The sequence below is a fragment of the Saccostrea cucullata genome, unplaced genomic scaffold (genome assembly GCF_032062105.1).
Source record: "Saccostrea cucullata isolate Sc308-1 unplaced genomic scaffold, CSIRO_AGI_Scuc_v1 ctg4, whole genome shotgun sequence".
In the NCBI taxonomy this organism is placed as follows: domain Eukaryota; kingdom Metazoa; phylum Mollusca; class Bivalvia; order Ostreida; family Ostreidae; genus Saccostrea; species Saccostrea cuccullata.
In genome coordinates, this window is record NW_026920828.1 from 1,497,316 (window position 1) to 1,517,519 (window position 20,204).

At 33.6% G+C, this 20,204-nt stretch overlaps 3 protein-coding genes and 1 non-coding gene across 7 annotated transcripts in view; 3 read left to right on the top strand and 1 right to left on the bottom strand.

The window, feature by feature from the left end:
* LOC134258446 (ras GTPase-activating-like protein IQGAP1) overlaps positions 1 to 20,204 on the top strand; it is an 80,393-nt gene that overhangs the window by 10,511 nt on the left and 49,678 nt on the right. The gene's annotated exons all lie outside the window — the stretch shown is intronic.
* Positions 1,460 to 1,532, top strand: Trnai-aau (transfer RNA isoleucine (anticodon AAU)). Its single transcript has one exon. It is a non-coding gene; the product is annotated as a tRNA-Ile (tRNA).
* Positions 2,703 to 20,180, bottom strand: LOC134258451 (protein FAM81A-like). Of its 3 annotated transcripts, none has more exons than XM_062741017.1 (7): positions 20,097 to 20,180; positions 7,549 to 7,936; positions 6,478 to 6,726; positions 5,968 to 6,210; positions 5,744 to 5,854; positions 4,383 to 4,406; positions 2,703 to 3,353 (listed from the first exon to the last, which is right to left on the bottom strand). In XM_062741017.1, the coding sequence occupies exons 2-7, from the start codon at positions 7,909 to 7,911 to the stop codon at positions 3,138 to 3,140; spliced, it is 1,206 nt and encodes a 401-aa protein (XP_062597001.1). In that variant the 5' UTR covers positions 7,912 to 7,936; positions 20,097 to 20,180; the 3' UTR covers positions 2,703 to 3,137. The 3 variants fall into 3 exon arrangements, with proteins under 3 accessions (XP_062597001.1, XP_062597002.1, XP_062597003.1); XM_062741018.1 differs by lacking the exon at positions 20,097 to 20,180 and adding an exon at positions 8,991 to 9,111; XM_062741019.1 differs by lacking the exon at positions 4,383 to 4,406.
* On the top strand, positions 9,759 to 19,239 carry LOC134258386 (protein FAM81A-like). Of its 2 annotated transcripts, none has more exons than XM_062740914.1 (6): positions 9,759 to 9,951; positions 12,346 to 12,856; positions 13,358 to 13,606; positions 14,836 to 15,078; positions 17,302 to 17,412; positions 18,264 to 19,239. In XM_062740914.1, the coding sequence occupies exons 2-6, from the start codon at positions 12,419 to 12,421 to the stop codon at positions 18,477 to 18,479; spliced, it is 1,257 nt and encodes a 418-aa protein (XP_062596898.1). In that variant the 5' UTR covers positions 9,759 to 9,951; positions 12,346 to 12,418; the 3' UTR covers positions 18,480 to 19,239. The 2 variants fall into 2 exon arrangements, with proteins under 2 accessions (XP_062596898.1, XP_062596899.1); XM_062740915.1 differs by having other exon boundaries at positions 12,350 to 12,856.

Genomic DNA, 20,204 nt, shown 5'->3' on the forward strand with positions numbered 1-20,204 from the left:
ACCATACTGTCTTAGGGATGAGGAACCTGAAATCTTAGGTATTCTGACATTACTTGCATGTTCAATATCTGCTGTCAACATAGCTGCAGAACTGTAGCTCTCTGCTTGAGAAAATTCGGACAGATGAAGCAGAGAGCTACAGATCGATGCATTGTAAAAAACATTTGATTTATGCCGTCGATTCTTTGTCGCTCACTTCAGGTATTATTTCTTGTAGTTTATGGTTTCCTTCGCTCTTAGATTGGTATTCGATAAGTAATCATATATATTTTACTGCAATTTTTAATAATTTATTAATTTTACCTTTCAACGATCATAAACAGTTCTTTCTGGTTTTGGTTTTCCATCCACAAACGGCCCTTCTTGAACCATTGAAAGGTAAATAAACATTTAGGAATAGGATTTGAATGTGCAATTAATTAACGGATTTCAGTTATAAAGCTTGGGAAAACATAAGATTTCAGATATAATACCTGAAGTGAGCGAAAAAAAAGTGGCGGCGTAAATCAAAGGTTTTTACAACGCATGGATATGTAGCTCTCTGCTTTATCTGTCCAAATTTTCTCAAGCAGGGAGCTACAATTCAGCAGGTACTATCAATAAAGCATGTAAAAATTCCATACAGAGTCAAAATGTTTATGCAAGAAATAAGAGTGCCATATTTATGCACCCCTTGGAGCATATTGCTTTGCTAGAATATCTAGATCAAGTTCTGATTTTGGTATGATCAAGCAATTTTTGAGTTATGCCCCTTGGACTTGGAAAAATTCCGATTATTTACAGTCCATTCATATTTTCTTCACAGAGATTGCATTTACCGAAATGAAATTGGTACATGTATAAGACTATCAAAGTAAAGTTCTGTTTTGGGTACGATCGAGGAATTTTTGACAGAGTTATGCCCCTTACCTTCAGAAAAATTCTAATCATTTACAATTCTTTGCAGAGGTTGCACATACTATAATGAAACTTAATATACTGATTTATCATAAAAGAATATCTAAATCAAGTTCTGTTTTTGGTACGATCAAGCAATTTTTGACAGAGTTATGCCCCTTGGACATAGAAAAATTCCAATTATTTGCAGTTTCCATTCATTTTCTTTGCATAATATTTTGGTCAAGTTCTGTTTTTGGTACAATCAAGTAATCTTTTAACAATGGGGGAGGTGGGGGGGGGGCTTAAATGTTTCACAAGTGTGGCGAGCAGCCGGGTTCAATCGCCGGTGGGCAGATAGCTCAGTTGGTAGAGCACCTGACCGGAGTTTCAGGGGGCCCGGGTTTGAATCCCAGTCTGGTCCGCTGCATTTTCTCCTCTCTCGTTACATTTGGTGCCGTGCCATGCCCTGGAATTGATAGGTGAAAGACCTGCCAGGGATGAGCCTGGGTTGGGGTGTTTGGAGGGCCAAAGACCGTTAAGGATGGAGGAATGTGGCGGTCAGCCGGGTTTGATCGCTGGTGGCCAGATAGCTCAGTTGGTAGAGCACCTGACCAATGTTTCAGGGGGCCCGGGTTCGAATCCCGGTCTGGTTTGCTGCATTTTCTCCTCTCCCGTTACACAAGCATCACCTGTTTGTAATTTTCTCACACAACTAAAAATAAATACTTTACTTGAACATTGGTACTAGACCAAGTCTGGTGGTCAAACAGGTTTGATTACTGATGACTGAAGAGTAACTTTTTATCAGAATCAAAGCTCTCTGAAAAATATTTATTGATAGACTGGAGGGCTACACTGCCAACTAATGATAGGAAAAACTATATTCATTGCACAGAAAATGTGCTGCTGTTTCTGGATTTATTTTTCAAATTCTCGAACCAAACTGTCTGCCTTTGGCCTTACGGCCTCAGGCAGACAGTTTGGTTCTTGGGTCCTACAAAACGCATGTTGCCCTTGAACTCGATCAATACATGTATAATGTACACAGTAATATTTTGAGATGGTAGTTTAAATATTGGGAAAGTCATGAAGCATACAGCACATTTTTTAGTGTGCAGACAAATATATGTTGTTTTTTTCAGTGGTTGGCACTGCAGCTCTCTATGATTGACCTGTCGGTCTGATTTTCTGGTAAATATATATATATCTATCTTGATATAATGCTCTATCTTGATGCATATGACTGGCAGATCATACTAATGGGTAATGGAAAGAAAAGTGATAGCAGAAACAATGTATACTATATACTTTATTATCTGTGAGGTTTCCTCCACACTATACATGTGTAGAATGAACATGCTTATTAAATACAGGCACATGCAATATAATATTTAGAATATGCAAGTATGCTACAAGATGATCATGAAAAAATATGGCATATAATAATATATACATTGAAAAAATAAATATCTGGCGACAGATGCTTTGGTTACACGTTAAACAGGAAATTGACTTTGATTGCATAATTACAATAAATAACAAAAATATATAATTTGTATGCATAAATAAAAAACATTTTTGACATACACTACACGTTTGAGTAACAATACATTTGAATTGAACTATTTTTCACCACCTCTTTTGCACCTAAACCCATGATTAAAAGTGCTTTCATTAAACAACTCAAACAAAATATGAGTAACAAATCTTCCTTCCAATAAAGCCCTGGGGACATGAATTCTTAGTCCCCCAAACCAAATTTCCTTATATAAGAAAGGGTTGAAGAATGGCCAAATATGTACCTTTTATAATTTCCATTAATTAAGATAGTTGTGGGAAAAAAACTATATAAACCATTAGCTGCAAAAGCATGGTGGTCAGCCTGTAAGAGACCTATGTATTAGGCTGGAGTGATTGCAGTACAAGTTAAAATTGTAATTCAGGAAAGTCTTGAATACTGAAAATTACAATTTTGCATTGAACTGTAAAAGGCAGAATGTTTCCCGTAAAGATGCATAGTTTATGGCAGAATCTTGATCATGTTTGTTTTTAAATCTGTGATGTGTTAAATCTACTCAATAATATATATATATCAGTTGATACTTTAAACAGGCAGATTTATTATACGTTATGCTATTATTTTTTGCTTCTTGTTAACTACTTGTGAAGCTTCATGCAGTGGTATTGAATGCCTACAAACATAGTCTTGCTCCGAGTTGAACACAGTGTGCCTTGTTTTACCTAGCGATATTTCCACATCACACAAGGACGACCATTTTGCGGATTTGGCTCATCTCCTTTCTCAGCTGATCCTCTAGAATTTTTCTTTTCCCCTCCATCACAGTTTTCATGTTGCTGATGCTCTCGTGAACTGTAGAGAAGCCCTCCCGAACTTCACGTTTCAGGCGAGAAAATTCCTCCTTTTGTTGAGTAGCCATTTGTTCTAATCGAGCAGAAATCTTGTTTTCCAAATGCTAACAGAAGACAGAAAGAAGGATTTTTTTAAAAAAAACAACAACAAATGAACAGCAAATTATTATCAAGAGAGAGTCCATATTTATATCAGACATGGTTCGGTACATGCAGTTTTTAAAGCAAATAAAATATAATTAGATACAGATGGAAAGATTTGCTTATTAATTAGTCAAGAGAGCTTATTTTAGTCTTCAAATAGGGTTATCATTTTCTTACAACAGTTTTGGAAGAGAAGAAAAAATTAACCAAGCATTTTTAAAGAAACTACAAGTGGATCTTTCATTAATGCATGTGAAAATGTCAACAATATTAAAATGTCTGATCTAAAATAGCACATCCTCTCAAAATGCTGAAATCCAGAGTAAAATTATAAAAAAATTCCTCTGAAGTTATTGAGTGTTGTTGTTTGAAATTTAAATTGGCAAATTTTTTCATTTGAAATTACATTTAAAAAAACTATTTGCAATATATATATTAAAATTTGAAAACTTAATTTAATCATTTAATAATATTAACTGCACATAATATTAAAATAAATCAACAATAATACAAATATTATTACTCTGTCCTAATTATCATTAGCAAAACCAGCACTGCATTTATAAACCAAAAAAAAATTCTATAACATGTACAAGGGGAGTAACTCTGCAAAAGTTTGAAACAAGACAATCCACATATAGTTAGATCATAACATTAGCTCATCTTATACCTGTTCAGCATCAAGGCCTATACCCTATATATAAATATATACACATAATAAGTCTCCTATATCAGGACTCTATTACTTTTTGTCCTATTTTGTTTGAATCCAGAGATTCGCTGCAACATTTATTAACAAGCGCATGAATTAATGTGTTTCCCAGTTTCTCCAAGCCTGATTAATTCACAATGGACATAAATCTTTCTAAATTCAGAAAAACATATTTTAAAGTACATATATACACTGTACAATGATCAACAAGTCTGTTAGAAAAGCTTAGGCCACACCTGACAAGAAACATTTAGATCCACCCATTCATCTACAGTACCTTACTGCCACCCAGGCCTAAACCCTGAATTGTTAACATGCTTAGGTTGTAACTTTGACTGCAGTATGAATTGCATTTATTATCAACAAATTCCAGCACATGGAAACCTCAGATTGCAGGTTATATTGATATCTGACATGCACATAGATAACTTTCGTTCTATGCAAATGTGAGAATTCAATATTACCCGCCCAGCTATTAAGCAATATAAGGCAGCTAGGCTTTAATCTTTGAAATCTTTGACAAAACTGTAGCTCTACTGCCCCTGTTCCATCCCCCAAGGGTTCTTTGACTTTTTCGAAATAAAAAGTATTTTCTATGTCATTGACATAATTCACAAAGTATTGCAACTGAAGAATCCAAAATTTAAGCTATAGGTCTAAACTAAAGCCTTTTATAAAAGTTCATACTCCCTGATACTAAAACAAAATGACTCTATTTAGTGTCAGAGAGTATGAATTTTTATTCCCTGTCCTGTCCCCAAGCACCTGTAGTTGCAGCATATTAATATAGAGGTAGCCTTTTGAAAGGATATCAAAAAAATTATTTGTGAAAGTAAACCAAGGCAATGCTATTCAAGTTGTTTTGAAATCTGAAAAGATGTGTCAACTATTGTGTACAAAGTGTTTCATTGAAATAGGACCAAAACTGTAGGGGTTGTAGAATTTTATGTTGAATTATGTATTTTAATATAGGATATGTGTTTTTAATTGAAATCTGGCCAAATTAAATTGTAGGAGGAGTAAGATTTTGGAAAGATGTTTACAGATGGACAGGGAGGCAAGCAACTAGATACAGAGACAATGGACACCGTACTATAGCATTAGCTCTTCTGGTAGCTGACCAGAGGAGCTAAAAATATATGTCTCAAATTATTATAAACACCAATTTAGCTGCAAAAATATAGCCCTTTCTGAATTTTTTTCAATCTGATATTTTCTGGAAAAAAGGAGAGAGCTACATTATTGCAGCTAACATCAATTGGTCTCAAAATCAAAAGCAAGTTTAAATCAATGTATTTTGAAAATGTGTCTGTTCCAAATTTTACAAAATGACAGTTTCAATATTTTTACATACTTACAAATTAAAAACCAGCTACTTAATGACATACTGTATACAGAGAAATTTTCGCCCTTTTCGCCCTCGTCACATTTAAAACGGTGCAAAATTGTTCACAAGTGTAAAAGGGCGAAAATAACACGGGACAAAAATAACTGCTATTTACTTATATGTTCAATATATCTGCTATTTACTTACATGTTCAATATCTGCTATTAACTTACATGTTCAATATCTGCTATTTACTTACATGTTCAATATCTGCTATTTACTTACATGTTCAATATCTGCTATTTACTTACATGTTCAATATCTGCTATTTTGGCTCTTTCCTCCATTATAGCTTCTTCCATTTTCTGTATTCTGTTGTCAGTCACAAAAGTGCTTTCATCTATCTTTCTCTCAACTCTTTCCTGCATCAAATAAAAAGTATCAAAAATAATATAAAGTGAACATGAATGATTTACTTTATCTTATATGTGAGTAAGTTTGACTGTACACTCTTTATATGGTAGACAATTCTTACAATAAGACTATCTTTGGCTGCAGAGATTCGTTCTATATTTGACATCATTCTGGACTCGAGTTTTTCTCGTTCGGTGTCTGAGCTGGACTGGTACATAGTCAGCGTGTTCTTCAGGTCGTCTATGATACTCCTGGTACGACTGTCCAGTGTTGCCATCTGTTGGCCTGTGTCACCCTCTAAATGTTGGAGCTTCATCTTATTCTCACTGGCTATTCTGTCTTGATTGTTCTGAATTGAGACCATCTGCAGAGAAATTTTGATAAAATCTACTTTATATCCCTGTAATGACAACAGACTAGTTTTGTATTAAAAGAAATCCAAGTTAAAGCAAGTTATGTTCCTTTCTTATGCAAGAACTTATAAATACATGTATTTCTGTAACAATTAACATTCACTTCTGCAGCTATATTCCTTTGTAAATGTTGTACAAATTCGTTAAACTATTGATAATATATAATTAACTGAATAAGTTAAAAATCTGTTTAACAACATCATATCTTCTTATCTTACCCGTGCCTCTACTTCATGGATCCGCTCCAAGATTTTTCCCTGCATGTCGTTTTGTTGCTGTGACATTTGTTTAATGGCGGCTGTGGCACCCTGTAGTTCTGTAGACAGACGAGCTATGGATGTATCGCAGCGTACCACTCGTCCCCTGAGATCAGTCAGGGACGCCACATGGTGGACCTCCAAATTCTTCACCGCGTTGTTAGTTCCCATGCTGGCATTGTCTCGGGCACGAACACTTTCCTCAAGTTGCTGTTAAAAGAGAGTACAGTGAAACTCGGTTATAGTCCTGGGGACCTGTGAATTTAATTCGCTATATCCGTAATTCGTTTTATCCGTATAACGAATTTGTATAACCATATATAGCGAATTCGCAATATGCATGTTTCCCTTAAAGTGTTACTACCAAAATGTTAGGGAAGCAATTATTACAAAACATACCTTCAATAACTAAGATTTATTTGAATGAATTTTATATATACAAAGAAAATAAAATCACTTCAATTTATCAAATTTTCAGATCTTAGAAAGTTCGTTATAAAAGATGTAAATTTCATTATATTTAACCTCAACGGGACTCAAATTCAGTTCGCTTTATCCATAAATTTGTTATATCAGAGTTCGTTATAACCGTAAAATCTTACAATTTGAAAGATTTGTTAAGAATTTTGCCGGGAACTCAGAAAAACTTCGCTATATACGTGAATTCGCTATATCTTGTTATATATATTGTTAACTTGCATTTTAAGAATGTAAATTTAAGAATGTAAATTTATGTTTGTTTGTATGTTGTTTAATGTCCTTCTTGAAAATTTGTCCACTCATATGGAGATGCCACCAATGGACAGGGGAGAGCTGCTCATTTTATCCTATTCTCGGCACTCATTGAGACTGAGCAGTGAGATATATTTTTCATGCCAACACCTAATGCTACTCGGGACATCAATTTTGTTATTTACTGATGTAGGAATATAAACTAACTGTTTAGAAATCAATTTAGGCTATTAAAATATTATATAAAAAACTAATTTAAATAAAGTCTGTTGACTTACTGACTTAAGTCTATTAACTTACAGATATATCATTGTTGAGTCGATTGACGACTGCGGTTATTGTACGTATGTGTTCCTGTAACATATTTCTGGCATGCTTCTCCTCTTGCCAAGTTCCATGGGTGAAATTCAAACTGTCAATGACATCTTCTTTGATTTTGAAGGCCCTGTCCACCAGATTTTGTGAGTTTTTTTCCTGCTGTGCTAACCTTTCTTCCAGCAGGTCAAGCCTGGAGGGTCCGCGACTCTGCCTCTCTGTGTTATTCCCAGAGTACGGGAGTATCCGGGTCTCAGGTTCATTAGTTCGGGGACTTGGACGCTGAAATGGCTCATCTTGTGTATCATAAGGAGCCCTCAGAATTGGGAGCTGGCCGCGACGAGACATGCTATTTTTTTTCTTTTTCAATAAACTGTGGATGAAAAAGGAAAAACATAAAAAGCAATGTATATACTTTATTTTATTAGCATAATACTGTAAATGTATTATATTTGGTATGTACGATATTTGGCAGAAATTGATTTTTGAACATGTTAGTGTAGATTTGATTTCGCCCATTTATTCATTTTCGTATACATGAGTAACATGAATATATGCACAAGACATTTAGTGTTGTACTTGAATTAGCGAATGTTTCTTTCCACCAAAGGTGCTAAAAAGAATACACAGCAAATGTAGTACGATTACAATATTGCATGTATGAATATGACAATTGTGTAAATGCAGATTTTGGAGACATTTACACTGGGGCTTCTGAGGATAGATGAAGTAGTTAATGAACTCCAAGTCCTCAAGTTTTGATAATCTGTTGGTGCTGACCTTTTCCTTCAATAAGAAATAATACTCGAAGTGAGGGGTTTGTTTTAAATTTTTCATCAATGTGAACAGATTTTATTTGAAAACTAAAGTCAAGCATAAAGAACAAGGTTTTATCTTCTACAACCTAAAATGTTTCCTGAGGATATAAGAACAAAATGAAGCTATATCTAATTGAGGTACTGTAAATCGGTAATTCTCTGTCTTGTGACAGGGAAACTGACCATAAAATAATATGCTTCAGAATGACAGTCCCCCCCCCCCCCATACTGGCCCTAAACTCAGATCTAGAAATTTCCCTTTATTAAAAGGTAGTGGTTATATAAAGGAATACTTTTGAATTTTTGTGAACATAAAGCTGGACATTACCATATTTTTACTAATTTGACTTTAAGAAATTTCATGTTTTCAAATAAAAATTCAATTCACATTCAGAGTGATAAAAGAACATTTAAATTCAAAAAAGCTGTTAGCATTAAAGATATACACAGTAATTGCTGGTACATTAGACACCTAGTATCGTTAGGAAGTGAAGAAGAAAACTTTTAAGCCATTTACATACACCCAAAACAAAACAAGACAATAAAGTTTTCCAACCTGCTATAAGCCTAAGTAAATTTTAGATATAAAAGATAAAAGTAGAGAGATACCTGTATGTAAATGTTCAATATGAATACTGTCAACACATCCAAACCAAGTGTTACTCAAAACTTGTCTTTAAACCTACAGCTACAATTGGTTGATTGAATTTTTTTTTTAAATTCTTTGGTAAAGAAGACCATTTTATGGCCCAGTTTGGAATTAAGACTGATACATAGAGATTTCTTGTTTTGTTTACTTTCAAGAATTTTATTCATCTATGGCAGGGTCAAAGTTTAGCTGATATTCAAAAAGCAGAAAAAAAACTTAAGGTTAATAATTAAACATTAAAGTTCTAAAAAAATGTGAATTTGAAAGAATCCATTTAATGTTTTGGGAATCTCTCCCTAGCTAAATTTTGGAACAAAAACTGAATGGCATCTCCATCAAATAGATTTAAAATTCTGATTCTAAAGAAAATTGCTTTGTATTGTACAAAAGAGTCGGTTAATACACGAGTTGTACTGAACAAGAAATCTGAACATATAGGTAAGGTCTATATTCATAATGAAAGTCTTTTTGTCACCTAATAATACATCTTTTCACAGACCATTTAATTTGATTCTCACACAAACATACTCTGGTGGTCAGAAAGCCATAACAGAGGTACAAAACTTCTTTTATTCCATTTTCAGTTTTAATTTATTAAAGTTCTTAAATAAATCTGAACAATTTTCCCTTAAAGGCATGATTTTTTTATGTTGCAAACTATTATTATTTATTAATTTTCCAATAATTAAATTGATTTTGTTCTTAGGAACCTAATATGGACCTCTATTGACAAAGTCAATCATCATTTTTATGCATTTCATAAAAGGATATGCCTCTCCTACCACACAATAACTAAGGTACAGGCAGACAGCCAATCAAAATGGAGGATTTGATGCAAGTCTAAAAGTGATTTCTCTTCTATCAAACTCTCACCAAACTACAAAAGCTATAGAATGGATTGAAAATGATGAATAAAATTAAGTAAGTAAACTTTTGAAATATACACTTGCCAATCAAAAAAAATTCCTGCAATTTAAGAATATTTTCTTCAGATGTAAAAACTTTAATTGTAAATTTGTGAAAATTTAAAATATACTTATTTACAATGAAGTCCCAGGTAAATGTAAAATTTTGTTGTGACCTACAAAGTGGATTGAAAATGGATGTATAGCTTCACCTCAATCTCTTCATATAAATATATTACCGCTACACTGTATACATCGATAAATCTAAATTAATTCACTAAAAATTTAGTAGTTCAAGAATGTAACACCTATCATTTCTTCATTTCTTTAAAGTTTACCAATTAAGATTATTGCTCAGATGTGTAATTTTTAACAACATATGGTATATATTTCATAATCATAATAAATATTTTTTGTTTTGTTAATTACTGTGAAAATCCCATTTAGAAATATTTCACAGATTTCTGAAATATGATTATAAGTTTGGCATGACCATCGGACTTTGAAGTTCCATTGCATTTTAATGTCCTAAAAATGTCAAGTCCGCCCCCCCCCCCCCCCCAAAAAAAAACCCATGCTTTTAATAATTACAGAAAAACTTGTTGAGAGCTTAACTGTACTAAAGAATACCTGATTATTATGAATTATGAATTTAACACATCCCCACAGTTATGAAAATTTTTTAAATTGAAATAAAGGATAGAGTTTATATTAATTACAATTTGTCTATAAAATTTTCATAAATGTAGTCCACAGACTTTAATATTTAATGCATTTTGTTTCCCTTTATGATCTACTTTTCACATTTTTTGCGATCATTTTCAATTCACATAAAATAAAACGAGTTAAATTGATGTCAGTTATTATGTACGTGCCATAAAAAACATTACCGTTTTTCTTTCAAAAAATTTTAAAATCACAAATATAATTTACACAAATTAAAATCTGCACAAAACTACCTTTTTTAGCAAAATTTGCGACACGCGAAAAAAAAAACGGATAGGGTATATTATATATTATAATTTAGTTCCTTGGGTTAAGGATATAAGTAATGCCCTGTTCACACGGAGAGTTTAATTTGAATTAAACGTAAGTTGCTGTGAATTAGCTTCGTTTAGTGTTCACACTGAGAATTTAATGTGAATTAGTTTAATTTGAATTAATTTACTGCGCATTAAATTACTTCGCATTAACTCCATGTGAATGCTAAGCAAAGCTATTTTGAATTAAATTTTGGCGCATGCCTTAGGCCAGAATTGAGTCACAGGTAAGTTGGTGGTAAGATTTGGGTATCTGTGCTATATTTGGTTCAAAAATCAAGGAAATGTATGTTAATCACAAATGTATACCTGTAGCCATTATGATTTTTATATTAAATGGATGGCAAGATGCATACATGACGTAATTTACAAATGATGTCATAATAGCCTTACTGAATCTATAGCCTTTTTGTAGAAATAAAATTTTAATTCGCATATTTTACATTGCTTTAGCTGTCATGTGAACGCAATTTAATTCGCATTTTTTAAATTCGCATTAGTTTACTTCCCATTAATTTACTGTGAATTAAACTCTCCATGTGAACAGGGCAAAAGATTCCTACAAGTACTTCTCTCTGTCTAAATTATCAGTTATGCTTTCTCACAATGTGTTGGTGATCTATTATTTCTTTTATTTTATATTCAAAATCAAAATACACACTCGTCTTTAAAAAAAATCAACAACAACCAAAAAAGTGCATATAAACATAATCCCCCCCCCCCCCCCCCCGAAAAAATAATTCAAACAATTAACCAGCACAAAAAAATAAATACCACTCTTAGAAATCAAATCCAGCATTATGAAATGTTTAATAAGCAGCTAAGACTTCTTAAACAGCTTGATATTTCTTCAAAATCTTAATATCCTAATTAATTTACACTGTATTATATATGGCAAGCCATTAAGGGCTCTCAGGATATCTTCTCATTACATTCTTGTATCATAATGCATTTCCTCCAATCCAACAACATGGCTTTCATCTTCCCAGCAAAGCAAATCAAACATTTGTTCAATGAGTTTTTGACAAAATTTTGAATACCCTCAGACACTTAAATAAGAATTAATTGATACCTATAGAACTGTTCCCTTTAATGACTATAAGCATGTTTTAAATCTACACTGGCTGTTGAATAGAGAGCAACATACAACATGATCAAAAGTGAGAACTCAATAGTTACCATGTTGAATCTTTCAACAAACAAATTCCCAACACTTTCAATTTTATACCATGGCAAAAATTGAAAAGCCTTTTCTTATATATTCAAATTACTTAAACATTTGTAAAAAGAAGGTGAAATTAAAATCCTTCAGTGAATTCAGATGATGGAATTTTTAAAAGGAAAATTTTATGACCATATCTTCTTTTCAGAAAGAGTGCATCATTCCAGTTTAAGAGTCAAATTAACCAAAACATACAGTAAAAAAGTAAAGCATCATACGGAATGGCGACACAGACAGGTGTAGTTCTGCCACAAATACGGCGTTCACATCACAAGAATCAGTTTGAAATTGTTGAACAAGATTACGATGCCATTAGAGTACAGAGCCCGCGCCGTCAGACGGTCACAACATTTGAAGATGGGAGGAGTATCGTTACCCCTAAATCTGGTCGACTCCTGGCCCTGGAGGATAAAGTGACGCGGGCCCTAGAGCAGCAGTCCCAGGTCCTCTCCCAGCAGGAACAGGTGGCCAAAGCCCTGAATGACCAACAAAGGATGACCGAGGGTCTTATTCAGAAGGCCTTTGACAATCGTGAGGACTTTATAGAAAACCTGAATCGAGTGCAGAATGACAGACTGGAGGAAAACACGAAACATCTATTACAGAACCACATTAACTACATCACAGCAATAGTGTCCAGACTCAACAAGGACATAGCAGTAAGTTACCACTTAACAAAATCATAGCAGTCAGTAAGTTTATAGTGTCCTGACCCAATAAGGACATTGCAATAAGTCATGAGTTAGCCTGAAGAGTTGGCAGATAGTAAATTTATAGTCTCAAGACTTTACCAAGATATAATGCTCAAGACATTCCTTCACCAAAACATAGTGCTGAAAATGTTTATAGTGTCATATGATTTAATCAAGACATACTTCTCAGAAAGTTTATAGTGACATTATGACTTAACCAAGACAAAGTGCTCAAAAAGTCCTTAGTGTCATGAGTGGACAAAGAAATAGTAGTTAGTTTAATAACAGAGACAAACAGTAAATTCTTTTCCATCAGAATCATCTACAACTTTTCCATGTTTATTCCATGACTTCATCTTTGAATTTTATTTCTCATGCAGGATACATCTTGACATTTTAGTGTAGACTATATACACTGTGAGTTTTATACCCTTGCTGTGAATCATTTGTTTACACACTTTATTTCAGTCTCTGGAGGAGGAGATTCACCAGAGAGACATGGCAGTCGTTGGCACAAACTCCGCTGTTGGGAAACTGGAGGTTCATCAAGTGACCATGTTGCAGGACCTTCGTAGCCGAGTCGTGCGCTGTGATCAGGCCCTGACAAAGCACAGTGCTGACATCACCAACTGTCGCAGCGAGATCAACAGCACCATGCGTGAGCAGCAGTCCATGAAAGAGAACCTAAAGGAACATATACACCGCGTGGAGGCAGAGGTCTGTATATACACCGCATGGAGGCAGAGGTCTGTCACAATGTGGTTCTAACATTGAGCCATTATATGATCAATCCTAACAGTTAGATGAATCAAAAAGCTGCAGCTTGCTCAATCCCATTTCTTGTAGAAGATCATCAATACACTTTTCTTCAGCATTTCTTTTATTGCTAATTCACAAGTAAGGAAAAAGTATATGAAGTCAGATTAACTAGCTTCAATAAATAAGTCGAGGCCTGTTTATATTAAAAAACTAGAGGTACTAAGATCATATTGAGCTAAATACAAAATGAAATCTTGCTAATTGGCTCGCTCTCATATTCATATACATGTATAAGTAATGGCAAAATTCATTTTCTTTATAATGGGAAAACCCATATGACTGTCTGATTAAAGCAAAAAAGGAGATGCGGATTTTAATCAAGATTCTGGGACATTCTCATTAAAATATACTACAGTACTGTGAAATCAATAATTTTAGTGGGGATTTAATTTTTGCTATCTTAGAGGTATGAAGAGACCCTCAATTCATGTCCACCATGAAATGTAAAATGTTACATACATAATTTCTAAATAATTCTTCATTCTTAGCCCCATGAAAATATGTGATTTTGCAGTATTCAGTAGTGTTTGAGGAGATGCACATTAAAGATGGGTACTCTCAATATTCTAGAACAAATGTCCATGTTTTTTTATGGGAGCCCTAAGTATCTGTCCAACCAACATTTTAAAAAGGAGGTCATAATCAATGGCACTATGATAAAGATACTAGAGAATCTCTGTATTGTTAGGTTGGTACAGGAGATATGGTGAATGAGAGATGGGTACCCCTAAGTGTTCAGTCATATGGAAGGACTGACCCCCAATCACAATATAACTCCATCTTCCTCAGGGAGAAAGGGGGGATATTATAGTTTGCTAAAAATCTTTGTCAACTGGATACAACTGTTTCCAAAAAAAAAATAAAAAAACTTTTGTAAACATTAAAACATAGAAAAAGATTGAATACAGTATGTATCCTGTAAAGTTTATTTCTGCAGCATGATATTCACTTATTAGGACATAGTGGCTGTTTGAAGAAAAGCAAGTATTACATAGGGTCTCCACACCTGAAAATCGGCTTAAAAAGTTCTGCTGAACATGAAATCTGATGATCTAAACCAAACCCTATACCACTGCTAATGTGAGGGTTCCTTCACCATGCTGCTACTAAGATCTCTGTCATTTCAGATGCTGACCATGATGGGGGAGCTGGAGAGAATTCATGGTGAACAAAACACAGAACTAAATCACATGAAAAAAGACACAAACCGAGAACTAGCCCTGGTAGGGGAGAGGAACAGTGTTATATTGAATGACGTCAAAGCTACATTGTCAGCCTTCAAACTGTCCATAGAGAACGATCGGGATAGATTCGAGGAGAGGATGATGTCATTGTTAGACAAGGCCACAGGCAACTGGAAATCTCTGTTGGTAAGTCACAGTAGACAAGGCAACTGGAAATCTCTCTTAGCAAGCAGTAGACAAGGCCATAGGCAACTGGAAATCTCTCTTGGTAAGTCATAGTAGACAAGGCCATAGGCAGCTAGAAATCTCTCTTGGTAAGTCATAGTAGACAAGGCCATAGGCAGCTAGAAATCTCTCTTGGTAAGTCATAGTAGACATGGCCATAGGCAACTAGAAATCTCTCTTGGTTAGTCACAGTAGACAAAGCCATAGGGAACTTGGAATCTCTCTTGGTAAGTAGTAGACAAGGCCACAGGCAACTAGAAATCTCTCTTGGTAAATCACAGTAGACAAGGCCACAGGCAACTTGAAATCTCTTGGTAAGTCACAGTAGACAAGGCCATAGGGAACTTGAAATCTCTCTTGGTAAGTCAAAGTAGACAAGGCCACCGTGAGGCCACTGGAAATCTCTCTTGGTAAGTCACTGTAGACAAGGCACAGGTCATTGGATCTCTTGCTAAGTCTTGGTTCGACAAGGCCATAGGCAACTTGAAATCTCTCTTGATAAGTTAATGTAAGACAAGGCACAGGCAATTGGATCTCTTTTTAAGTCTTGATTAGACAAGGCCACAGGCAACTTAAAATCTTTCTTGATAAGTTATGTAAGACAAGGCACAGGCAATTGGAGATTTCTCTTGGTAAGTCACAGTTAGACTAGTGCTAATTGTAACGGGAACCGTTACAGATGTTCCCCAAACGCTCCCCCAACTTCATTTTGGTGTCTCATTCCCTCTAAGCTTCATCAAATAAACTAAACTCTATGCATCTTAAACTTAAACAACGTTTTTCTTAAGGTATACCAAATATATAGCAAATTTTAGCATTGCACGTGCGCACACTTGCATGCATATGCGGAATGACCATATCATTGTATCTACACTATTAATTTATTTTAATGTACTTAATATCAAGGCATTTAATCAAAAAATATTCGAAAATACGCTAAATCAAGTGCATTTGTAATTATACATATTGAACATGCACGCATGTGCATGCATGTGCATGATGGCCATGCCTTCTTGTAGGGGTCCATTAAGACTATCTATGTTTTAAATCCCATCCTGTTTGGCTGAAATCAAGGGAGTTATAGCCATTTAAAGTTTTAGCCAATCAGATTGCAGCGCACGTGCATGCGCGTGATTTCATGAAAATTATTTTATATCATATCGTAGGATATCTTAATGCATGACTATGTTTTAAGTTTCAAAGTATTTCGTCAAAAAACGAATAAGATATTGAGATTTTTGTTTCAGCCAATCAGAGCAAAGCGAACGTGCATGCGCGTGCGTTCATGATAATTTGACCATGTCCTCTTGTCTATAATACTAATATATTCTTATATTCTGAGTTTCAACACATTTCATCAAAAAATAGAAAAGTTACGGCTATATTAATTATATTGGTCATTTGACATGTTGCACGTGCGCGCTCTTGCACGCATGTGCGCGCAAAATGACCTTGATTCCGCAAATCTACATAACATGTCTACTTACCCTGAAAAGATTTTACCTACACCAGATGAACAGTTTACAAGATCATTCGCGGACAAATAAGTACCCAGGAAGAAGAAAAATAATAATAAGAAACAGAGTAATAACAATATGTTCCCCAACTTCGTTTGGGGAACATAATAAGGTGATGGGCAACTGGAAATCTCTCTTGGAAAGTCTAAATTAGACAAGACCACAGGTGATGTACTGTTCTAAAAGGCTACTGGCGATTGGAAATCTCTCTTGGTAAGTCATGGTTAGACAAGGTGATGGGCAATTGGAAATCTCTCATGGAAAGTAATCAATGGCATTTAAAGGTTACAGGCAACTGAATATCTCCTTTGGTAAGATTACTGTAGGATTTGTTTGGACTTGCTGAATGATTATACCGGTAATATTCTACAGTTTACACTTAGTACAATTTTCAGTATCAACATTCGTGAAAAAAATTTAAGCATAAAATAACGTATCATTCCATACAAATTTGCACATTCAAATGCTGAGGCATTTTTTCACTCTCACACAGTTTCACCACTGAGTAATAAGTTTTGAAAGATTTGGACATAATACTTACAACTGCTTATCTATTGAATTTTTGACAACCTGTGTCATCATTTTCAGCCTCAGAATCTTATTCTGCTCCAACCTGGTGTTACTATATGTATATAATATAAAATACAAGTAATAATGTGTTTTACAGGAGAAGGTTGATTTACGGATAGAAGAAAGTGTGTATGGTTTTGATGTTCGCTTTCAGAAACTGGAGGAGGCACTAGCGTATGACAGACATGTCATATCCGATCTCCAGGCGGTCAGTATTTATATGATAATTAACGACCAGGATTTTACTAATTGTTGAAAGGGGGTTAAAGGAAATTTCAGTTCAATACAAAAATTAACATATAATAAGTAAAATTAATTAATTTATTAGGAATTTTTTAAAAATCATTTTTAAACTTGCATTTCCATTTCTTTTTTTTAATGCCATTTATGGATTTAAATGTCTTTTTTAAGTTTAAGATATTTTTTTATTTTCAAAATAGTCATTCTTTGGGAATATTTCTTTTTTTCTTCTTTATTTTATAATTTGTTTGTGTTTCCTTTCTTTTCAATTTATTTATTTAAGTAATTATTTTATTTAATTAATTTATTTCTTTTCTTTTTTGGGGGTGGGGTGTTATTTTTATTTTTAAAACCTCACTCTTTATATTATAAATAAATAAGGTAAGTATGAGTTAAGCCCCTTTTCACAGCACAGTGTAAATTTTCTTATTAATTATAGATGTATGAACATCAAATATCATACGTATTTGAAATTATTTAGCTTAATTTAAAATACATGAGTACTCTGGTACCTCATTTGTTAATGTCAGTAAGCTATCTAAATATTTTGGCATAAGGAAAGTAGTTTTTAGAGTATCAAAGAACAAAAAAGAAAAAAATCATGCATTTAACAATTTTCTCACTATTAACAATAACAATGTTTAAGAATTTAATACCCCCATCCTTCCAAAAAATAAATAATATAACAAACAAAAATAAATAAATTTAAACAAGAGCAAATTATTATTTGAATCAAAAGCTTTATATTTATGTTGAATTTTAATCACCAGTTTTCTCATCATACTAACTAAAATTTATTAATAATAATTTCAATTTCAGAAAGTAGAGACACGAATAGTGAACAGACTTGAGACGCATACTCGACATCATCAGGAAGAGCTGGCCAAAGCCAAGAGAGAGTTCAGGGAGGGGTTCACCTCCGTACATGACAGTATATCAAATGCAAAGAGAGTGTTAGAGGGCAAACTGAAATTACAGGAGGATAAGCTAAAAAAAAATATTGGCCAAGTACGAAAACTGGTGGTGCTCGCTTGATATTCTGTTCTCCCACATTGACAAATGTACCTGTATAACTACTTGCCTATACATTTTCTGAGATTCGAATGTCATTATTTCATACAATACTTTGTATTTATTATACCTATTATATATTAAATTATTTTTCATACAATGAAACTTCTCTAGTACAAAAACATATGTGAATTTAGGGATACATTTGTATATAAATGTTTACTTATTCCATATTTTCCAGTTATAATGAGCTCTGCTGTAGCAAATTTACAGATATTGCAAACTGATTTTGTGTACCACAGGAGTTAAAATAACACTATTTACATCTTTTATATTGTAATTTTAAGATTGAAAAAATTAAAATATCAAACCAATGGTAAATTTCTTAAGTATTTATATAATACTGGTATATATGAAATTCAATTTATCCGAAAACATTTTGTATTTATACTTCCTGAAACACATTCGTTTTTCATACTCAAAGGAAAACATGCACTACATGCACAGGCACTTGTTTCGTATACGGGATGCCCCCTACTTATATTTACCACAAGATACCTAACTCATTTTCAGGCACCCCCACTTCAAACTCATATTTTGATAATGAATCAATCATTAACCTACTTTAAAATGACATCGTACGGTTCAAGGGACTTTTTAATTGTCAATAACAATGTTTTAGATGTCTCTGGTCGAGCTTCTTTATCATAAACTATGCATTTATTCCTTGAATACATTTTAAGACTTTCCTTGAGATACAAGTTGTTCCGGTTGGGGTTACAGATTAAGGACAAAACCAGAAACCTCGGAATGGAATACTCGGAAGCCTCTGGTTTTATCCTGCATCTATAACCCCAACTGGAAGTAAATGTATCTTAGAAGATGTCTTACTATGTATCTATGTAATTTTTGAGGAATAAATGACTGAGTGGTTTTCGATAAAGAGGTTCAACCAGAGACTTCTGAAATGATTTAATTGACAAGAATAGAGTCTTTTGAAGTGAATGATGTCATTTAAAGTAGGTTAATAAGTAATATATTAACAAAATACAAACTGGAAGTGGGGATGTCTGAAATTGAGTTAGGTACCTTGTGGTAAATATAAGTAGGGGTTATCCCGTATACAAGACAAGTGCCTGTGACTACATGTAGTACATTGCAAGTACAGGAAGGATCTATTATAGATGATAAAAAATATAAATTTTGTTTAATTTCATTTACTAAATCTTTAATAAAGTCAGGGACCTATATACTTAGTATGTAGGTCCCTGATAATGTACACTTCCAATACTTTTAACTTTTATTCCTTTAATATTCAGTTAAATGCATCAATTTTATTTTTATTCTTACAGTTAAAATATGAAAATTAATTTAAATTAAAATAAATATAAAATTCATATCAATGTAATGAATATGTCGAAATGATGTCTAATCACACAGTTATCAGAATGTTTGAAAAGAAATATAGAAAATATTGATGAAGTTCTACAGTTTTTTGTGGTCATTTCTCCTGGCAACGCACCAACATGATATTTCAATTCTTAGAAAGTTGTCATTAATTTGAAATTTTTTACAAACTTTGATAAACACACATACATCTAAATAACACTATTTAAATTATGACACCAAATTAACTTTTACCTGCAAAATATTGATAATCAATTTTTTCCACTTGTTGAATATTCTCTACGTCGTCGCCATTTGTAAACAATGTGCCCGAAGTGCCCCCTAGCGGTAAGAGGGAATATT